General features: G+C 45.0%; 3 protein-coding genes across 3 annotated transcripts; 2 read left to right on the forward strand and 1 right to left on the reverse strand.

Annotated features, from left to right (window-relative positions):
* Positions 1 to 3,329: 3,329 nt before the first annotated feature.
* Positions 3,330 to 10,000, forward strand: LOC127768100 (magnesium-chelatase subunit ChlH, chloroplastic). The gene is made up of 4 exons (XM_052293623.1): positions 3,330 to 5,030; positions 5,134 to 5,216; positions 6,027 to 7,829; positions 8,980 to 10,000. The coding sequence occupies exons 1-4, from the start codon at positions 3,611 to 3,613 to the stop codon at positions 9,832 to 9,834; spliced, it is 4,161 nt and encodes a 1,386-aa protein (XP_052149583.1). The 5' UTR covers positions 3,330 to 3,610; the 3' UTR covers positions 9,835 to 10,000.
* A 4,681-nt stretch (positions 10,001 to 14,681) lies between these two features.
* LOC127767694 (probable ADP-ribosylation factor GTPase-activating protein AGD14) lies at positions 14,682 to 19,795 on the forward strand. Its single transcript, XM_052293116.1, is given in 15 exon segments — positions 14,682 to 14,796; positions 14,936 to 14,997; positions 15,323 to 15,410; positions 15,492 to 15,553; positions 15,779 to 15,875; positions 16,122 to 16,514; positions 16,602 to 17,141; positions 17,390 to 17,500; positions 17,636 to 17,776; positions 17,843 to 17,947; positions 18,033 to 18,110; positions 18,916 to 19,015; positions 19,018 to 19,041; positions 19,149 to 19,194; positions 19,278 to 19,795. Coding segments are annotated over 15 exon segments (1,998 nt in total). The 5' UTR covers positions 14,682 to 14,691; the 3' UTR covers positions 19,324 to 19,795.
* A 382-nt stretch (positions 19,796 to 20,177) lies between these two features.
* LOC127767695 (chaperone protein dnaJ 20, chloroplastic-like) lies at positions 20,178 to 21,125 on the reverse strand. Its single transcript, XM_052293117.1, has one exon. The coding sequence runs from the start codon at positions 20,898 to 20,900 to the stop codon at positions 20,403 to 20,405; it is 498 nt and encodes a 165-aa protein (XP_052149077.1). The 5' UTR covers positions 20,901 to 21,125; the 3' UTR covers positions 20,178 to 20,402.
* Positions 21,126 to 22,340: the final 1,215 nt, after the last annotated feature.

Genomic DNA, 22,340 nt, shown 5'->3' on the forward strand with positions numbered 1-22,340 from the left:
GGCCCATCATAGCTCAAACCGTAACAAAGAACACCAGATCATCGATCCATTCTCAGTTCATCTAAAAGCACAGTCCGTTTTCTCCAAAATAAAAGAGAGAAGAAGAAAAAACACAGTCCGTAGGAAAGGATAGCTAGGGTCGGCCGCTGGCGACGGAGAAGGATTACACGAGGAAGCTGGTAAGTCAGTCCTGGGCTCAGCTAGTTGGGCTACTTTATGGCCCATAAAATAGTTGAACTACTAGTCGTCGCGGAAAGGAAAAAGTATACATTTTCTCCCTCAACTATCGCCCGACTATCAAAACCGGGTATATCGACTCCTCCAACTATCAAAACCGGTGCAAGCAATATCTCTTGGTGGTTTTGGAGGTGGTTTTGGCTGACGTGGCGTTCTTTACCGGGTCTTTGTCCTACATATCATTCAGACAAAAAAAAAGTGTTGTGGGACCCACCTCCCCCTCCTTCCCTTCTTCCTCCCCTGCTCTCTCCCTTATCTCTCTCTTGGGAGCGGCGGTGGTGGCGGTGGGGACGAGGCAGAGGGAAGCGGCGGCAGCAGTAGTCAGGAGCGGCCGCATCCTCCTCCTCTTCATCCGCTCTCCTCCACCGCATCCTCCCCGCAAACCCTCTCTTCCGCCTTCTCCTCCTCCTCCCGACCGCCGCCGCCGCTTCCCACCGCCACCGCCACCGCTGCCGCCGCTCCCCACACCTACAGCAGCTACCGCTCCCTTTCTCATCGTCCCCACCGCCACCGCCACCGCCTTCGCTCCCCACCGCCACACTCCTCGACCGCCGCCGCTCCCGAGAGAGAGATAAGGGAGAGAGAAGGGGAGGAAGAAGTGAATGAGAGTGAGGATGATATGTGGGTCCCACAATATTTTTTTTTGTGTGAATGACAAATGGATGCCACATATTTTTTATTCTAATGCCACGTAAGCGCCACGTAGGACAAAGACTTAGTCAAGACCGTCACGTAGGCGCCGCGTCAGCCAAAATCACCGAGGGATATTGTTTGCACCGGTTTTAATAGTTGGAGGAGTTGATATATCTGGTTTTATGTTTGGAGGATATGAATCATACTCGGACGATAGTTAAGGGAGCAAGTATACTTTTTCCTCGCGGAAATATCGGATACTAGCCGAACGTTTTGCGTGCCGGGTGTCGGAGATGAAAACTCCGACCCCAAAACGCTAACGTGGTCTCACTGTTCGAGCGAGATCAGCGCCGTGGATGCCCGTATATACTCTTCGTTTTTTTGCGATTACCCCGTATGCTCTTTCGATTATCTTGCATATCGTGCCCTTCGTACGAAGAGAGAGGCCATTAGTTCATCATCAATCATGCATCAGATAGAGCTACGGTGATTAAGTTTCTTTTCCCTTGCGAATGTAGTACTACCAAGTCACGCTCTGAGTTTTTTCCCCTCCAACGGCTTGATCAGCCTACAGTGCAAGTAACGAAAGAGCAGATAAAACAATCATGAACTGAAATGTTACAGGGTATACGGTTGTACATTTAGGACTGTAGTTGGTCAGACAAGGAAGAACACAGGGAGGAGATCAGGACACAGGGAAGAAAGGATCAGATATTTGCAGCGTTTGTTATATAGTTATCGTTGGTTAGGACAACTTTCTTCGCATAGTGTTTTGTCATTCGATGAGAAATTACAGTTTTACAGCGTTCCAGATAATCTGCCTTGGAACAAGGTTCAGTATACCCTTCGTATATAGAAATCATCAAACCAAAGTTCCTGTTGCACACGGTACTAGCACCGGCATTGCACGGAGCAGTATTTTTGGTTGCATCTGCTACTGCTAGTTCTTTCAGTATCCGAGTAGTTACTTCTCTCCTCTCATAGTCTCATTAGACGAGGGAAACGTGATTTACACATACTCACAAACACATGAAAAATAAAAATGATTGACGACGTTGGATCTAGCATCACATGAAAAATAAAAAATATATTTTTTCTTTGATGGGAATTCTATACGATTAGCATGCAAACAGCCAAACAGTAACTTACACATTGTTAGGGACCTTTGATTTGAAGAAAAAACGTAGGATTTTTAGAGGATTTGAACCATATAGGAAAATTTCCTATGAAACCCTTTAAAATAAAGGATTAAATCCTATCATATCCTTTAAAATTCCTATGGAATGGACAATCCTATAGGGATTTTGGAGGAAATTTAGCAAGAGCTCCAACCTCTTGGAAACATTCCTTTGAGTCTATCTCTCTTATCCGATTCCTGTGTTTTTCCTACGGATCAATCAAACGGTCATTCCTATATTTTTCCCGCGTTTTGCAATCCTCTGTTTTATATTTACATTTCTGTCAAAATCCTACGTTTTTCCTATTACTCTATTTTTTTTTCATTCCTACTACGATTCAAATGAACCTTAATTCACCCGGCAATCAATCGGATTAGAAAAAAAAAAAGCAAAATAAAGAGAACCGTCATAGAGCAGTCCGCAACGCCGCAATGCTCGCCCGTACGCCGCTCCGCCTGCCCATGCCGCTACACGCCGCTGCGCCTGCCCATGCCGCTCCATCGCCCCAACCGCACGCCCGCCGTATGACGAGTCGGATCCGGCGGTGCCGAGCTCGTAGCCGCTGGATCCGGCGTTTTGCGAGGGCCAAAGAGCAGCGAGAGAGAGAGAGTTGGAAGGCGGTGGTCGTCGGTGAGGAAGAGTAGCGGCGGCGACCGGCGTGGAAAGTGGAGGCGGCGGCCGACGACGAGAAGAGGAGTGGAGGCAATCCATCCCTCATCCCCAAGCCCTCCCTTCAGGCCGGACCTTCGTCCCCATCGTCCCGGCGGCTGGATCTGGTTGCTTTGAGCTCGCAGGCACCAGACCCGGCAGCGGGCAGTCGTAACTCGTATGGCTAAGGGAAGGCCGGCGGCCGGTGATGTGAAGGGAGGGGAAAGCAGCAACCGTCGTTGCGCAACGGCGGCGACGACGCTCGTGAGGCACCGACCGAGCGAGCAAATGAGGAGTGGGAAGGTGACGGGATGCTCGACCCCCTCTCGTCACGCTGCACCCACTGGAGGGCGCGGGTGCGAGCCAGGTTCGGTGCAGGTAACGTAACCCAAACACGCCCTTATCCGCGCGCCTCATCGCCTCGCCAAGACGTCAACCAAACACACACCCCTTATCCGCGCGCCTCATCGCCTCGCCACGGCCCCGCCCGCCCAGGAAATCCCGCGCGGCCAATCACAGCACGCCCGCCCGTGATCGCGAGATCCGACGCCCCACCCGTGATCGCGATCCCACTCCCCTCCACCCGCGCGGGTACCCCCCCACGTCGCCTACTCGCCTCGTCTCCCCGTCATCGCCAACGTGTCGCGGCTTTCCGCCACCAAATCGATACGGAACCCGGCGCGCATCCGGTCCTCTCGTCGAGGCGAGAGGAACCTATACATTCGCCACACTCCCCTGCTTCGCTTGCTTGCCCTCCTCTTGCGTAGGGAAAAGGAAGAACACAAGAGCAAGCGAGAGCCCAGAAATCCTATCCTCGACTGGAGGTTTTTGTGTATTGTATAGTGGTAGATTTTTTTACTGACTTGGGAGTTGTGTCATAGTGTGGGTTGCGTTCTTTTTTTAGTGTGTAAACGATGTCGTCTTTAGTGTCGACGCCGTTCACGACGGCAACCGGGGTGCAGAAGAAGCTGGGGGCGCCCGTGCCGCTCCACTCGTTCTTGCTGAGCCGGCGGCAGCCAGCGGCGGGCGCGGGGAGGGGACGCGCGGCGGCGGCGATACGGTGCGCGGTGGCCGGGAACGGGCTGTTCACGCAGACCAAGCCGGAGGTGCGGCGCGTGGTGCCGCCCGAGGGCGACGCGTCGCGGCGCGGGGTGCCGCGGGTGAAGGTGGTGTACGTCGTGCTGGAGGCGCAGTACCAGTCGTCGGTGACGGCGGCGGTGCGGGAGCTCAACGCCGACCCGCGCCGCGCGGCGGGGTTCGAGGTGGTGGGCTACCTCGTGGAGGAGCTCCGGGACGAGGAGACGTACAAGACCTTCTGCGCCGACCTCGCCGACGCCAATGTGTTCATCGGCTCGCTCATCTTCGTGGAGGAGCTCGCGCTCAAGGTGAAGGATGCCGTCGAGAAGGAGCGCGACCGGATGGACGCCGTGCTCGTCTTCCCGTCGATGCCGGAGGTCATGCGCCTCAACAAGCTCGGCTCCTTCAGCATGTCCCAGCTCGGCCAGTCCAAGAGCCCATTCTTCCAGCTCTTCAAGCGCAAGAAGAACTCCGGTGGCTTCGCCGATAGCATGCTCAAGCTGGTGCGCACGCTGCCCAAGGTGCTCAAGTACTTGCCCTCCGACAAGGCGCAGGACGCCCGGCTGTACATCCTCAGCCTCCAGTTCTGGCTCGGAGGCTCGCCGGACAACCTCCAGAATTTCCTCAAGATGATCGCCGTCTCCTACGTGCCGGCGCTCAAGGGCGCCGACATCAAGTACGACGACCCCGTTCTCTTCCTCGACGCCGGCATCTGGCACCCGCTGGCGCCCACCATGTACGACGACGTCAAGGAGTACCTCAACTGGTACGGCACCCGCCGCGACACCAACGACAAGCTCAAGGACCCCAATGCGCCGGTGATCGGCCTCGTTTTGCAGAGGAGCCACATTGTCACCGGAGACGACGGTCACTACGTCGCCGTGATCATGGAGCTGGAGGCCAAGGGTGCCAAGGTCATACCGATCTTCGCCGGCGGGCTGGACTTCTCGGGACCCACGCAGCGGTACCTCGTCGACCCGATCACCGGAAAGCCGTTCGTGAACGCGGTGGTGTCGCTCACCGGGTTCGCGCTCGTCGGAGGGCCGGCGAGGCAGGACCATCCCAAGGCGATCGCCGCGCTGCAGAAGCTCGACGTGCCGTACATCGTGGCACTGCCGCTCGTGTTCCAGACGACAGAGGAGTGGCTGAACAGCACATTGGGCCTGCACCCGATTCAGGTGGCGCTGCAGGTTGCGCTCCCGGAGCTTGACGGTGGCATGGAGCCCATTGTGTTCGCCGGCCGTGACCCCAGAACAGGCAAGGACATTTCCAGATTCCTTTTGGTCTCACTCACCTACTTCGCAGGTAATCCTGTACTTGTAGCTGAGCCTGAAACTGTTTTTTCCTCTGTTTGATGCAGGGAAGTCACATGCGTTGCACAAGAGGGTGGAGCAGCTCTGCACTAGAGCAATCAGATGGGCAGAGCTGAAGAGGAAAACTAAGGTACGCAATTCCACACGGTTCCTGTATAAATTGTAGTACCCGTATAGAATTGCATTGTTTCTGCTAGAGAGCAAAGGCAACCACAAACGTCACATCTGGATAGTTCTGAATTCACTTTCATATCTTCTTGAGGTTTTTGAGGGATTTAAGATTGCATGCTAAACAAACATATTAGCTTAACAACTTCACTGTCATGCTCAAAACTGGTATTGCACATGCGCCATTCATCCCATGAAGAGCTCTTGTACATTTGATGCCGCAATCCTGATGTGAAAATTCCAGTAATGCATACCATCACATGATATTAAGTTCAATGAAAAGCCACGTGTTATGCAATCATTAGCTGCCAACTGAAAGTTATCCTTCAAATGAAACAATACATCATGTGAGAACAAAAGGCTCAATACTTAAGGTGCATAAAGTATGTTCAACTGAGAACTAGAACTACTCGTATAATCGATCAATCAACTCTTCCATCCTCTGAAGAACTCATGTACATAACGGCGCCACAAGCTTGCCACATAATCCCTGTGATGCATACCTTAACATGAAGTTCAGTGATGAATATATTGTAGCATTACATATATGCTAAAACTGCCTACTGACTGAAGTTTCAAATCATGAAACAATACAATCATTCGTAAACATAAAGTCAAAAGTTTATGTGTATGATCCCATAATCCAATTATGTTATCTAGTTTGCAGTTTCGTGAAAAGTTCCTAAGTTGAAATACTCATTCCAAGTATAGTATGGTGACTAGGTTTGCAAAGCACACAGAAACAATAACCTTATTTGTTTGTCTGCTGCAGGAGGAGAAGAAACTGGCAATCACTGTTTTCAGCTTCCCACCAGACAAAGGCAATGTTGGCACAGCAGCATACCTGAATGTTTTCAACTCCATCTACTCCGTCCTCCAAGATCTGAAGAAGGATGGCTACAATGTTGAGGGTCTTCCAGACACAGCTGAGGCCCTCATCGAGGAGGTTATTCATGATAAGGAGGCCCAATTCAACAGCCCCAACCTCAATGTTGCTTACCGCATGAACGTGCGGGAGTACCAGTCACTCACTTCCTATGCCTCCTTGCTGGAGGAGAACTGGGGCAAGCCACCTGGGAACCTTAATTCTGATGGTGAAAACCTCCTTGTCTATGGGAAACAGTACGGCAATGTATTCATTGGAGTTCAGCCCACTTTTGGCTATGAAGGAGATCCGATGCGGCTTCTGTTCTCAAAATCTGCTAGCCCTCACCATGGCTTTGCAGCATACTACACCTTTGTTGAGAAGATCTTCCAGGCTGATGCTGTTCTTCACTTTGGTACCCATGGGTCTCTTGAGTTCATGCCAGGGAAGCAGGTTGGGATGAGTGATGCATGCTATCCTGACAGTCTCATTGGCAACATCCCCAATATCTACTACTATGCAGCAAACAATCCATCAGAAGCAACTGTTGCCAAGCGCAGAAGCTATGCAAACACCATAAGCTACCTGACACCACCAGCTGAAAATGCTGGTCTCTACAAGGGGCTCAAGCAGCTTTCAGAGCTCATCTCTTCTTACCAATCTCTCAAGGACACAGGACGTGGTCCGCAGATTGTGAGCTCAATCATTAGCACTGCAAAACAGTGTAATCTTGACAAGGATGTTCCCTTGCCTGAGGAAGGTGTGGAGCTTCCACCAAATGAGCGTGACCTTATTGTTGGAAAGGTGTATGCCAAGATCATGGAAATAGAATCACGCCTCCTACCATGCGGTCTGCATGTGATAGGTGAGCCACCAAGTGCCATCGAGGCTGTGGCCACCTTGGTGAACATAGCTTCCCTTGATCGCCCAGAGGATGAAATATACTCACTGCCTAACATACTTGCTCAGACAGTGGGCAGGAACATTGAAGATGTGTACAGAGGAAGTGACAAGGGAATACTGGCGGATGTTGAACTGTTGAGGCAGATAACAGAAGCTTCACGTGGTGCCATCACTGCCTTTGTTGAGAGGACTACAAACAACAAAGGGCAAGTTGTTGATGTTACAAACAAACTTAGTACCATGCTTGGTTTTGGTTTATCAGAACCATGGGTACAACACTTGTCCAAGACCAAGTTCATCAGAGCAGACAGAGAGAAATTGAGAACCTTGTTTACTTTCTTGGGAGAATGCTTGAAGCTAATTGTGGCAGATAATGAGCTGGGAAGCTTGAAACTTGCCCTCGAGGGAAGCTATGTTGAACCTGGCCCTGGTGGTGATCCAATCCGTAACCCGAAGGTTCTCCCGACAGGGAAGAATATCCATGCTCTTGACCCTCAGGCAATCCCAACTACAGCTGCCTTGAAGAGCGCCAAAATTGTTGTAGACCGTCTGCTGGAGCGGCAAAAGGTTGACAATGGTGGCAAGTATCCTGAGACAATTGCACTTGTCTTGTGGGGCACCGATAACATCAAGACCTATGGTGAGTCATTGGCCCAGGTGCTGTGGATGATTGGTGTGCGCCCGGTTGCTGACACCTTTGGCCGTGTCAACCGTGTGGAACCTGTCAGCCTTGAGGAGCTTGGACGTCCCAGGATTGACGTTGTTGTCAACTGCTCGGGTGTCTTCAGAGATCTTTTCATCAACCAGGTATGAATTCTGCCCCAGCCTTACATATGTAGAACTAGCATGGTGGCTATAATAGCATATGTGTTTTCTCATTATATTATTAAAATATATTACAATGACAACATAATTTTAAATTTTGCAATAACTTTACGAAACTATTAATGTGTAATATTCATATTGTATTTTATATACGTGTTAGTTATTAATTATGTTTAATATCAAATTTTAGTTACTTGTAAATTATATATATTCCTATATGGACTCTAGACTCGTCTTTTAATATATTTTTTCAATTCTGAATTTTTATTATTTCTAATTCTATTTCTACGTGGACTCTAAACTCATCTTTCAATATTCTTTATTTTTTAATTTTAAATTTCAGTTACTTCTAAATTGTATTCCTATATTGACTTTAAACTCTTCTTCCCATGTTTTTCTTAATTTCGAATTTTAGTTATTTGTAAATTGTATTTTTATACGGACTCTAAACACTACTTTTCATTTTTATTATGTTTATTCCGAATTTTAGTTAGTTTTAAATTCCTATATGGACCCTATACTCTACTTCTAATATTCCTTATTTTTAATTCCGAATTTCTATTATTTCCTAATTGTATTTCTATATTGACTCTATATTCTACTTCTAATATTCCTTATTTTTAATTCCGAATTTCAATTATTTCCTAATTGTATTTCTACATGGACTCTAGTCTCCTCTTCTAATATTCCTTTTTTTTTAATTCCGAATTTCAGCTATTTCTAAATTGTATTTCTATATGGACTCTAGTCTCCTCTTCTAATATTCCTTATTTTTTTAATTCCGAATTTCAGCTATTTCTAAATTGTATTTCTATATGGACTCTAGTCTCCTGTTCTAATATTCCTTATTTTTTAATTCCGAATTTTAGCTATTTCCTAATTGTATTTCTATATGGACTCTAGTCTCCACTTCTAATATTCCTTATTTTTCAATTCCGAATTTCAGCTATTTCTAAATTGTATTTCTATATGGACTCTGTTTTTTTTTCTCCGATTAATGTGAGAATTTCTAGACCATGAGAGCGAACGCGGAAGCTTCTTTTTCTATTCCTTTAATAATATAATAGATTTTGTGCATATATAAGGAAAAATCATTGCTGAAATAATGTACTTATGGAACACACTGATGCAGATGAATCTACTGGACCGGGCAGTGAAGATGGTTGCCGAACTGGATGAGCCAGAAGAGATGAACTACGTGCGTAAGCATGCACAAGAGCAGGCACGGGAACTTGGCGTTTCATTAAGAGAGGCGGCAACAAGGGTGTTCTCAAATGCATCAGGCTCTTACTCATCGAATGTGAACTTGGCAGTGGAGAATGCATCATGGACTGATGAGAAGCAGCTCCAGGACATGTACCTGAGTCGCAAGTCTTTTGCATTTGATTGTGATGCTCCAGGGGCAGGCATGCGAGAGCAACGCAAGACATTTGAGCTTGCTCTAGCAACAGCAGATGCCACATTCCAGAACCTAGACTCATCAGAGATTTCACTAACAGATGTGAGCCACTACTTTGACTCAGACCCGACAAAGCTGGTGCAAGGACTGCGGAAGGATGGGCGGGCACCTTCCTCATACATAGCAGATACAACCACAGCAAATGCACAGGTGAGGACATTGTCAGAGACAGTGCGCCTTGATGCAAGGACAAAGCTACTGAACCCTAAGTGGTACGAGGGGATGATGAAAAGTGGCTACGAGGGAGTTAGAGAGATTGAGAAGCGGCTGACAAATACTGTTGGATGGAGTGCAACATCTGGACAGGTTGACAACTGGGTTTATGAGGAGGCAAATGCCACATTTATTGAAGATGAGGCTATGAGGAAGAGGCTCATGGACACCAACCCCAATTCATTCAGGAAGCTAGTTCAGACCTTCCTAGAAGCCAGTGGCAGAGGCTACTGGGAGACATCAGAGGAAAACTTGGAAAAGCTCAGGGAGCTCTACTCTGAGGTTGAAGACAAGATTGAAGGAATTGACCGGTAAATTTATTTGATCTATCAGATCCTGCATTCAACCAAGGAGGAGAAATCCTTCTGTCTCACTGAATCTAGAGTTGAGACTTGTACACTTTGTATAATTTATAAAAAGTTGTAACATGACATACACGAGGATACCGTGTTTTAACAAAGAGGGTGGCTGTGAATGAAAATGGAGCATGGGTAGAAGTACTTGAATGAATGAAAATGGCGTTCCCCAACTTCACCGATGTCGCCGGCGCCGTCGTGCTCCTCTTCCTCGCCGACTCGTCGCCAGCGCCGTCCCCGCCTCCACCTCCTCCCACTGTTAGGTACTACTTCCGCGCAACACTCCCGTTTCTCCATTAGGTGTTCGGCGCGACGAGTCGGCAACGGAGACGGCCATCCGGGCGGCCGTCGGCGACAATGCTGGGACCAGCAAGGCCCTGCGCTTGTGAGTACCACACCGCCTCCAATTCCAATTTGAAGCGGTTTTGGAATGGTTGTTCATGTTAATTTCAATATGAAGCGGTTTTGAAATGGTTGCCATGTTGCTAAATTGTTTGTGTGGAATCTGCAGGTTGCTGAAGCATGGGGGGTGCTTGAGGCGTAATGGCACTGGTGGCCGCAGTGATCCGTATGTTTACATGGTATGTGAAACTTATGCTAACTGTTTGAATTGAGACGGGAATACCAAATTCGATGCATGTTCTGTGTTGTTGAATGATGGTGGCTCATTGTATTGTATCTTAAGAGATATTCAGAATGGAGTAGTATTACCCTTTTATAGTGTGCAAATTTTTTGAATCGAGATAGTGAACTTAGTAATTTCCAGTGGCCCAGTTGGACATACAGATTTGAAGCAGTGCTTAAACCTGACCTAAGTTTGCATTAGTGCTCACTGATCACTCTTTAGTTCTATTTATTGTGTTGCGAGCTCTGCACAGGGAAAGTTCACAGCAACAGTGGCTGTTAGGAACTTGGGAACCTGACGGCCATTGCACAGGCATACACCACAAAATGATGTCTGAAATTTGTGAATGATGTCTGTAATTTCTACTACCTGTTTGTCTTAATTACTGTTTAATATTGCCTTCTTGCATATAAGAAGTATAGCCATAGGAGAAATCATAGTTCCCATGTTAGAAAGAGCGTGCATAGATATTTGTAAAGATAGGTTACTGGATAGAAATATAGACAAACAATCGTACACTCAGGGATTTTATGTCATCACGTTTTAATGCTTTATATTAATGTATGTCGAACTGGAACCCTCAAAGTATAATGAGTTCCATTTTCAGACACTTCTTTTGCAGTGAAATGTTATCTGAACTTCTCTGTGGGAATGAAATCTGTTTGTTGAATTGGAATTATGGGGATCTTTTTTTTGAAACTGAATTATTGGATAGTTTGAATAGTCCCTTTAGTCAGCCTTTGGTCCTGATGAACAAATTTGAAATGAAGTCCACTCCATTTATTTCCCCTTGTATTGCGGAAGCTAATGAAGCTACCAATCTCCACATTGGTTATTTTTCACATTTAATTATAGCTACTAACGTGCTAAGATGAGCATACGCTAGAGTGAGCTTTGTTCTGAATTCTGACAGTGGAAGGCTGGAAGCCTTTGAGGCTTTGATAATTAGTCTGCATACTTTAGTTCCTCTTCTTTCTGGAGAGCATGTTCTTGAACCAGAACGCTTGAGTCCTTGGGGGTAACTCTTTAACGTCTTATAGACTATAGTCCACAACTCCACATAGACGATACCGAAACGGGATGTGTACCCGAGCCTCCACTCGAAGTTGTCGAGCATTGACCAAGCAAAGTATCCAATCACTTTGGCACCATCGTCTATCACCTTCTTGAGCTCAGTTATGTAATCTCTGTAATATCTGATTCTTGCAGTATCATGCACACCCTGGGTGATATTGAAGTTGCCAGGTTGGTCCATTCCTGCAAGAGCATAACATTGATCATAAAGTAACCCTTGTTTAATACTACTTTTCATTGTCAACAAGATTATTATTAGGAGAAACAGGGATAATTCTAATAGAATTGCCGAATTAGTAACATTTTCAGAAAGGATCATCATAGGGTTTCCATATGTTTCCTTTACATAGGTCACAGCCTTGTTGATTCCCCATGGCACAATGTAAAGCCAGTAGGAGTTTTCCTGCGTGAATTCAATTAATTCAACTATTGAAGTGCGATGGTTTAGCTTGAAATTCAACTTGTCCTAACTGTTTAACGTACTACTGTACAATACATTGACTGCCACTTACTTGAGCTCCAATGGGCACGCCATTTCGTTCATCTGGAGAAGACAGGTGAGTGCATGAGCAACTGATCCAGTTAACAGGTGAGTAGTACAACATACTGAATTATGTATCAGAAATTCAGAATTATCGGGGTGGAATCTTTGGAACTCACAGACAAACCCAACATGCCAATCATCCTGATGACTGACCGGCGTCAGGTTCCATGGCCCGGGATCCTTCATGTAGAAAGAGGTGTAGTGGTTGATGCCAACACAATCTATGGATGGAGTCCTTCACCATCCTGGACTCCTCATCACTGATGATCGGCATCCTTCCTCATCACTGAAGATCGGCATCCTGTCCTTGACGATTCCGAGCATCGTGTACGGGTACCGACTATGGATAATGGGGTCAAGGAACCTTTAAGGGATCATAATGTCAGTTTTTAGATCCAAAAGAAGGTAATTTCAGACTTTCAGTTGGTGCCTGCACCAGCTAGTCTTCGGTAATGACCTTACAGGACACAACATGTTTAGACTAGCACCATTTTTAGTTTCCTGGAAGAGGAATCAGGCTAATGGCTCATTCGAAACGCTGGAACTTTACAGGATTTTCACGGAAATTTAGTTTAGTTTTCAGAGGCCCCATCGTTTGGCTTTTTTCCTAATAAGCCAAAACGGTTTATTAGGGAATAAAAATAAATTTTTAGGTAAAACTTTTATATATATGTTCTTAGTGACTTAAAAGCCAATACTGAAAAAAAAACTACGTTGAAAATATCTCAAAATTAAGTTTGAAAATTTAAATTTTGGCTTTTTCTTTGGCTTATTAGGCCGTCCGATGGGAGCCCAGGTTTTTTTAGTTCCCCCGTTTCGGAATTGAGAAGAATCGTTCTTAAAGGAATTTGATGCGCAGAAAATGAGACTACCTGATAGAAGGTAAAAAGTTTTGTCACTATAGTGTTACCAATATGCATTAGCCACTGAGAACGCCTTTTTTTTTTGTCCTTTTTGTTTTTCACCTTTTATACTTTGTTAATTGCTACTTCTTTATTACAATTTTTACCAAAATAAAAATGATTCACCGAGGAGTGACCACGCGGTCCTCCGCAACCTCTTTGAAATGTGTGGTTATTATACCTTCCTACTTAAATTAATATTGGTGGTTGCGGACAGTATTTGTAGCTGGAGTGGCAGTTCAAACAATCAAACCCAACAGCAAACGGCGTCTCTCTCCCATGTGTGTGTGCCTAGCCGGTGACCACACACTTCTACCCAACAGGCGGAGGCTACCGGCATCGGTAGAGCTGCTCAACAACCTAATCTTTGGCCAAATCTCGTGCCCACCAGCGTTCTCCAGCGGAGTAGCCAAGCCAAGCCAACCGGGCATGGTTGGCTTGGCAAAGCGAGATGTTAAGGCACATGTTATCCGTGTCGCTTAATTCAAGCGGCAAAAGCTTTAAAGCGAGATCCACCCTTGGGACAAGGGGAATATGGGATTAAGCTCTCTGTCTGTACTCTGTTTGCTTGGGTCCGTTTCCTCGGTATCTTCGCTAATGACCTTATTACTACTACATGATCTAACATATTAGGGCATTCCCAACCCAAGACACTAACATAGTTTCCATAAACTCTACATCATCAACAAACTAGTACTATATACTACTCTTCCAATGCAAACATTACTATTCCATACTTAAATTTAATGTTACTTATCTCACATAATGTCTTGGATGTTGTGTAGAAACCATGTCTCATGCAAGATATTGTTTCCTTCTCTTTCCTCATTTATTCACTTGCCACATCATTTTTCATTATAGGTGACAGCTTATTTAATGCTATGGACACCATCCTAGTCATTGGGTTGGGAATGCCCTTAAGACTAGCACCGTTTTTAGTTTCCTGGAAGAGGAATCAGGCTAAGAGCAAGTATAATAGCTAGCTATAAGCCTACTATAAGCTTAGATGGAGGAGAGAGATAACAAAAAAAATCAAGGATGTTGGCTCTCATGCAAGAGCTAAATTAACATAAGCTCCTAGATAAATACATTAAATGCATAGGTGAGAGATAGAGAGAAGAAGAAAGTTGTAGCCAACCTTAGCTAATCCATTATATATATTGGCTTTAAAATGGTCTAATAGTAGGAAGTGAACTCTACTATTATCCTTACTCTAATGGCTTACTCAAAACGCTAAAACTTTAGAGGGTTTTCACGGAATTTTGTTTAACTTTTTTTAAAAAAATCCTTCCGTTTCGAAATTGAGAGGAGTACTTAGAGCAACTTTAGTACTAAACGTGGTTTTTAAAAATTAAAGAAGTCGTTGCAATTCCACGCTATTACTACTAGTCATTTCCACACCCGTTATTCCCAACCGCATCGCGTCGCGTCGCCGGCTCAAGCAAACGCACCGGCGCCTCTCGCCGTCGCCGTCGCCGCCATCTACCAGCGTCTTCTTCTCCGGCGCTTCCGTTTCACGCCCTCTCACTTCCTCGCCGGTTTCCACGGAGGAGGGAGCGATCCAATCCTCCGAGGAGGCGGCGGCGGCTGCGGGATCGCGGGATTCGTCGTTCGATCTGTGTGGCTTCGGGTGCGCGGGGGGGGGGGGGGGGGGGGGGGGGGGAGTGGTCGATGGCGGCGGCGGCGTCCAGGAAGGAGGAGGAGAGGAACGAGCGGGTCGTGAGGGGGCTCCTCAAGCTGCCGCCCAACCGCAGATGCATCAACTGCAACGGCCTCGTAAGGATTTTTCCCTTCCGCCACACTCGCAGCTGCTCGCCGATCTCCTTTCTCGTGTGTGTGCTTCTGATCCGGAGTGATTTGTTTTTTTTTCTTGTTGTACTGAACCCTCTCCGTGTGTGCTGGAACTCTGATCCAGGGGCCGCAGTACGTGTGCACGAGCTTCTGGACATTCGTCTGCATCTCCTGCAGCGGCATCCAGTGAGTGCTGGGCTCTCGCCTCTGTTAATTTTGGACTAATTTTGTGTAGTGTATTGCATCCATGTGCCAGCGGACATAGTATTCGTAGTTATTTTCTAGTTCATGCTTGTCGATGCGACGAGAGTTCAGTTGTCCTGTTCATCAGTTCAGTTTATTTATTTCAGTCTTGTGGGATTAGCGTGCTTAGCATACATAGCATTTCATTTATTATTGTAGTGAAAATTTTTACCGTGTCAGAGGCTCAGAGTTGTCAAGTTCTGGTCTCCTTGTGAAGGAGCTTTATATGTTCTCTTCTGTTATTCTGACACATTCATGGAATTTTTAGCCGTGAGTTCACGCACCGTGTGAAGTCAGTATCTATGTCGACGTTCACCACGCAAGAGGTCGAGGCCCTCCAGAACGGTGGGAATCAAGTAAGGCGATCAATTGGGTTGGTTTGATCTTGGAAATCCCCCTTTTGGTTCATGTCATGACTCTTAAACTGAATGACGCAGAGAGCCAGAGAATCGTTCTTAAAGGAATTTGATGCTCAGAAAATGAGGCTACCTGATAGCAGGTAAAAAGCTTTGTCACTATAGTGTTACCGGTATGGCGTTAGCCACTGAGAACACCTCCATTTATTGTCCTTTTTGTTTTTCACCTTTTATGCTTTGTTAATTGCTACTTCTTTATTATTTCAAGGGCATCCTTCTATCCTTCTCTTTTAAAGTTACCAATACATTGTCTTGTGAATACATATATAGTGGGCACAGTACATGCTTACGCTAAACTATTTTTGCAGCAATGTCGACAGTCTTAGGGAATTCATAAAAGCTGTTTATGTGGAGAGAAGGTATGCTGGTGGAAGGTTTTCTGAAAGGCCTCCAAGAGATAAACAGGTATGTTTAGCTTAATTTACAACATCTAGTTAGTCTGCATGAGAACTGTTCTTTACCTGTCCATTTGTTATCACAAAGCTTTTGAATTTCTGCTTCAGTATGCGTAGATGACAATGAATACTTTTATAGAAGTTACATTCATGTTTTTTTTCCTGTGATTCTTTGGAAATTTTAAGTTTTCATTTTCTCAACGTATATTCTGCCAAAATGCTTCTCTCTTAACTAATTCATGTTCCATCAATGCAGAATCAAAAGAACAATGAACAAGAGCATAGAAGGGCTAGTTCGTACCATTCATTTTCTCAGAGCCCACCTTATGATTACCAATACGAAGAAAGACGCAATGGCAAGCAATCCGTGATGCTAACTAGGAAACCTGGTTCAGATAGGGGGCATGATGGGAAGATGTCTGGATTTGCTTACAGTCCACAGAGCCTGCATGAGAGGATGTCAGAAGACCGATTTGCCAATGAGAATTCTGGACCAAGAATTTCTGACTGCTCAGGGTCAAGCATCAGTAATACATTTAGAACGACACCACACTCACCGAATTTCCTTGATAAAGGGTGTTCCAGCCCCTCTATGCAACAAAATCAATCAAACATACAGGCTTCTAGTGGAATCACTCAATCTGAGGTGGTAAATATTCCACTCTAAACAAATAATTGGTTTTCCTTTCTTTTCATACCAAACAAGACATGTATTAATTTTGATTGCTTTCTGCAGAGAACTATATCAACAGGAAACATAGATTCGTCATCTACAAAATCAGGCAAATCAAGCTTAGCTGATATGTTTTTTGAATCTGATATTGCTCATAGAACTCAGCAAACGAAGGATTGCATTACTCCAAGTTTCACAGCTTTCTCTGATGTTGCCAACATTGCACAGAAAGATCTCCTTAATGAGCCTGTTGCGCAGCAACAACCTGTAACTGGTTTGGATCAACCAGTAGATTTTTTTGCTAGCATGCCTCCAGCAACTCCATCCACTGATAGAATGCTCACAGCAGCTCCATCAATGGACAATGCTGGGTGGGCTACATTTGACACACCACCAGAAGAAAAGCAACCTGGAGTGATTGGGCTTTCTGGCATTTCCGTAATGGATAAACATGCTTTGAGTGGTGATTTGTTTTCGTTTGAACCAAATAATGATCAACCAACGTGGCTCCAGAGCTCAAAGACCTCAAAAAATAATGCTTCTGTGACTGATCAGTCTGATGTACGTTGTAAATATACATCCTCTGATGCAAGTAATTCTCAGGTGAGGAATATTTGCATTGCTCTAGAAAAAACTTTTTTCATATGCTCTCATGTTAGGACATACATGCAACAAAATGCAGTCCATTCTTCAAAAAAATGGTCATTGTGTTTTTGCATGTATCATTTGCAAATGCACGAGAATTATTTTTTCATTTTTTTTTTAAAAAAAAAAATCTGATTGTGCCACACTACTATGATATTCCACTTTTGCATTTAAACTTATAAATAGTATTTTTCACATTTCTTCAGGCTTGGAGTGCTTTTGAGGCCAAAAGTGTTAGCACCCAACAAGCCTCGCCAGATCTTTCACTAATGAGTTCTATAGAACCTAAAGAACCAATTGATGAAAATAAATTGCAGGTGAGTAAATTATGAAACTTGTGAATAAGCAAGTTATTTCCTGTTGCTGCAATGCTATTCTGGTATTTGACCTATCCTGTTAAGTGTCAACCGTTTCCCCAGAACTTAGTAGTGTCCCTTGTTGTGTTTTTGCAGCTCTGGCATTCATTCGATGATGCAAGTGAGACTATGACTCTCAATCTGTACAATGCTCAGCTGCAAACTAATGAGCACAAGAATGCTGATAACAATTCCCTAACAACAAGCAATCCATTTACTTGCTCCATAACGTCAAAGGTACCCCTTTCTTCTCAAGTAATTTTCATGGTCCTGAACAACCTAATATATTTTTCCGTCATGTAGGAATCTCGTGGTAATGATTCCCAAGAAATTTTCATGGGTGGATTAGCTCCTAGCGAACCCTTTGCTCCATTCCCTGAGCCATCACTGTTTGCTACTACTTCCGTGGTAATGTAGATATTTAGCATATCTGTACACTTCTGCTGTTCCTTGAAGTGATTCTGGATCTGGAATATAATGCCACCGTTTACAGGGAGAAGCCTCTGTACAGCAGATGCCGTTGAATCCATTTGATCTTCCATTTGATGCTGACTCGGATTCTCCAGATATGGTATGCTATTCTTTTTTGCACATAGTAGCCAATAGGATCCAAAAATGGCAAACCAGTCAAACCACCGAGTCCTGTTTTTTGGCACCCCAGAAATCATATTGGCAACTTTAAATATTTAAATATGTAAAGGGAAAAATGACATTTAAAATGGAAGAGATAGAAACTGGAAGCAAACACCCGTGGCTTGGTTCATTTGCAATTTCCAATATGTTACAGAGTTATTTCTTCATTCCCTGCTTTCAATGCATTTGAGTATCAAGCATTTTATGGATGGTACTGTTAATATCGTTTTGTGCTACTGTCACTTGGAAGCTGTTAATATCGTTTTGTGCTACTGTCACTTACCTATCTACGGTGAATACTGTGGACTGAATATATGTTTAGAATTTGACGATGTGGAATAGACGTATTGATGATGAAACAGTAGATAACCCTTTCATAATTCTCATGGAGACGGACATGGCACCCACATGATCCAATATAGATGCAAAATACAGTTTCCAGAGTAGCATGTGTTGTGGATTGGCTAGGGTAAGGATCCGAAGACCGGGAGATAGGGCACTGGCCCTCTCCCTGCTGAGCTAAAAGAGGCTTTGAGGCTTTGATTTTTATATTTTGGGACGGAGGAAGTACTTATTTTCATACTGAAAACCGTGTAATCTGATTCTTTAATAATAAATGAATAATTATTGATTTACCTAGAGTCAGCATAACACATTCTTCAAAATGGACAGTCTGTTGTATGTAGTGCTGGTCAGCATGGCATTTTGCCCATCAGTTATCTGAACAGCACTCCATTTTGCAGTTTATGGATGTGACAGCGTTGCAAGCGGTTTTGCCTAATGCTGACCTATCAACTTCTTTCGTTGATGGTTTGCCGGAAACATGGTTCTCCAACAATGCGTCCGCTATGTTCCACCGGGGTCACATGGTAAGCTTAACTCTGAGTCTCTGGCAACCATCTATCTACCTTCGCATAGCTTGTTCCTGCAAACATATAGAGCTTGTGGGAGGTTTTAACGGCCCATGCATCTTCAGGTGGACCTCCATGCCTTGTCGAGCAAATCCCCAACTCTGCACTCAGGTAAGCTGCTTTGACCTGCTTCTGTCCAATATGGCATCACTTGCTATTCATCCATACGCTGAAATCAGCCTTGTTTATTTCAGGAACATAACATTGAGCGCTGTATCAACTGGAAATCCTTTTGCATAGAAAATGGCCTCAGCCTTCAGTTTACAAACTAGAAAAGCTAAAGGCTCGGTAAAATCCTTTTCCAAAAAGCAGCTCACCAGTCACCACCAAATTACCAATTGGTGTGTGATTCCGTCCTTTGGTTAGTGAAACTATGCATATGTACAAACAAGGAGGAACATCGTGAAGGGGACTGCGCGGAGAAATTTTGCACACATACGGTACAAACCAAGGAAGAACATCATGAAGGGGACTATACGGATAGGATAGGATGCGACTCGTTGGTTGTGGCAAATGACAAGCTCGGATGTGGGAAATGGTAGACTTTCTCACAAATCTTATCAACAACTGATTCAGTTTTAGTGTATTTTCTTTAGGCAAATGTGTACGGATACCATTGCTCCTTGGAGCTATAGTGCAGCATGTTAGCTGCGGAGTTCACTGGAAAGATTTTTTTTTTTTTTTTGTGGAAGTGATTATTTAGATTCCTCGGTATATGGATCAGTCCCAGAATCCTATTTTCAGTTTTTTTTTTGGACTAAACTAACATTATAGATTGTCTTCATTTCCACAACAGATCTGAGAATTCGTTTTTTTAAAAAAAAAAATCTAAGAAGGATTCACTCCAAACTTCATAATTTCTGAGTTGTACTCATTTTTTTATTACTGCACAATTCTCTTTGTTTATTTCTGATGTTCTAGAGCTGAGGTGAATGTGACGCTTCCCATTATTTGAAGGCTGCCATATGACGGTACACAACTTCTCTAATCTTTACTTTGCTTCTCTAGAATGCGTGAAAACTGGTCAATTAACCACCGTTTTCTTTAAGTAAATGTCATTATCTGTTTTCCTCTTAAGTTCTCTTAGAAAGATCTTTTCCTCCCAAAAAGTAGGTATCAGAATTCAAAATGTTTGAAATTTGTACATTCTTCTATACTACTACCATGTACCACCTATAGATCATATCCTAATACTCCGTATGGTATATACACATCCCAAGGAAGGCTACAGAAGAGGAAAAAAAAAGTGAAAGAAAAAGAGAAAACTCAACAAAAATTCAAAATTCAAAAAAGCCACTGCGAATTCTGCGATTCTCGGCTCAGGACGGAGACGGCTGACGGTGGCGCATCCTGCTCCCCCACGTCTCCCGCGACGCGGCCCGCCACTGGAGCCCGGCGAGCTGCGCCTCCCAGTCGGCGAACCCGGCCCGCCGCGCCGCCTGGGCCCCGGCGCCGGCGCCGCAGCAGCGGAGCTGGATGTCGTAGCCGCGCCTCCGCTCCGGGTCGGAGAGCACCTCGTACGCCTCGCGCGCCAGCATGAAGCGCTCGGCTCCCCCCGGGCACGCGTCCGGGTGCCACCGCCGCGCCGCGCGCCTGTACGCCGCCTTGATCTCCTCGGCGCCCGCGGTCTCCTCCACCGCCAGCACCTCGTACATCGTCGCCGCCCGCCTCTCCGGCGCCACGGTCGAGGCCGAGGCCGACACCCTCACTCTCGCCCGCGGCGCCGCCACCCCACGCCCCCGCCGCTGGGACCAGCTGCTCGCCGCCCCGCCGACAAGGTACCCCACGCCGACGGGCCTCGCGCACACCGAGCTCATCTCCGATCTCTCTCTCCGCCGCCAGGTGACTGAGGGCAACGTGCAGGTTGCGAGTAATAAAACCAAAATCAAATCTACACGCCTTGATCTGATTGGGCAAATGGATCGCGGGGTGATAGCTGTTTGTTCTTGTTGGTTGCGGCAAAACCGCTGCAAGGATGTGGGGTTTATATAGCGCGGCGAGCGAGTGACGGAAGCTGGGTGCCAAGGTCGTCTCGCTTCTCTGGAAGACGCGGAGCAGCGGGAAAGATAAGCGCGAAAGGCGTCATCGCCCACGGGAAGCGCCTATCCCATTCTGCCTGACTTGGACAACTCTTTTAGGCTTTTTATTGTTTTCTATTTTATATAAATGCATTCGGAATTTTTTTTTTCTGAAAACGTTCGAAAAAGTGCTGGTGTTGAAAAAATGGCTTTCACTGTCACAGTTCCAGTAAAGATGTAATCTGCGGCACTACATGATTAGGAACATGTTCTGTGTACATAAGCTATCATGTGTACACATCGTACACACCAAATAACAAATATTATCAAAAAATTTAAAAATTTATACATGTATAGTATTACACCTGTAGGTAAAATCTTAATCTCAAATTCATTATATTTTAAAATCTTAATTTTTCTATATTTTTTTTATATATTTTAGTTCATGTACACGATATATACACGTGAGGGCTTGTGTACATATGATATGCTCCCGCATGATTAAGTCACCCTTTATAGCTAGAAAAAATACATATGAAGTTACAACGGTGTCCTCATTGGACTTAGCAACCCTAAGGGTATTATGGTATAATCAATTGGCTATCTCGCCCATTTATGCTTGTGCTAGCTTGTAACAGCAGTTGGAATGGTCCTTGGTTTCTTCTAGTAGAATATTCCTTCCAGGTATCATGGCCGAGCTTCATCCACATCCTTCGCATGTAGTTTGGCTTTCTTCTCGTGATTAGCTCAAATACCTTATGCCCACTCAAAATGTTCCCGATGAAGGTTACTCACCTCGACAATTATCCTTCTGACACCTGCTTGAAAACTTGAAGTACACAACAGCTAAGGACCCGGCCGGTGTGTCTCGGTCGGAGATACTTCCTCCGTTTCATAATGTAAGTTATTTTAGTATTTTTCACATTCATATCGAATATATATATCTATCTAGATTCATTAACATCGATATAAATGTAAATAATGCTAGAATGACTTACATTGTGAAACGGAGGGAGTAGAAAGGAGCGACACATAGTCTCTGCTACAATAGTTGGCTCCTAATACTTCCAGAGCTGTTTATTTATTTCATACTAAGCTTGAAAAAGATAAGTTCTTCAACCAAACAAAAGACATGCACACACATCCTATGTAGGTAATTGCTATTACGTTCTGACACGAGACCAATAATATATCTTTAATCTCACTAAACTCTTATTACGTAGGAATAAAATGTATTCA

Source organism: Oryza glaberrima, chromosome 3 (assembly GCF_000147395.1).
Source record: "Oryza glaberrima chromosome 3, OglaRS2, whole genome shotgun sequence".
Taxonomy (NCBI): domain Eukaryota; kingdom Viridiplantae; phylum Streptophyta; class Magnoliopsida; order Poales; family Poaceae; genus Oryza; species Oryza glaberrima.

What these genes read in the sequence shown, in the direction of transcription:
- LOC127767695 (XM_052293117.1), bottom strand. Translation starts at nt 20,900, where the DNA reads ATGAGCTCGGTGTGCGCGAGGCCCGTCGGCGTGGGGTACCTTGTCGGC.
- LOC127768100 (XM_052293623.1), top strand. Translation starts at nt 3,611, where the DNA reads ATGTCGTCTTTAGTGTCGACGCCGTTCACGACGGCAACCGGGGTGCAG. An exon ending in CGGCCGTGACCCCAGAACAG is followed by an intron (nt 5,031 to 5,133) that starts GCAAGGACATTT and finishes TGTTTGATGCAG; the next exon opens with GGAAGTCACATGCGTTGCAC. An exon ending in AGCTGAAGAGGAAAACTAAG is followed by an intron (nt 5,217 to 6,026) that starts GTACGCAATTCC and finishes TGTCTGCTGCAG; the next exon opens with GAGGAGAAGAAACTGGCAAT.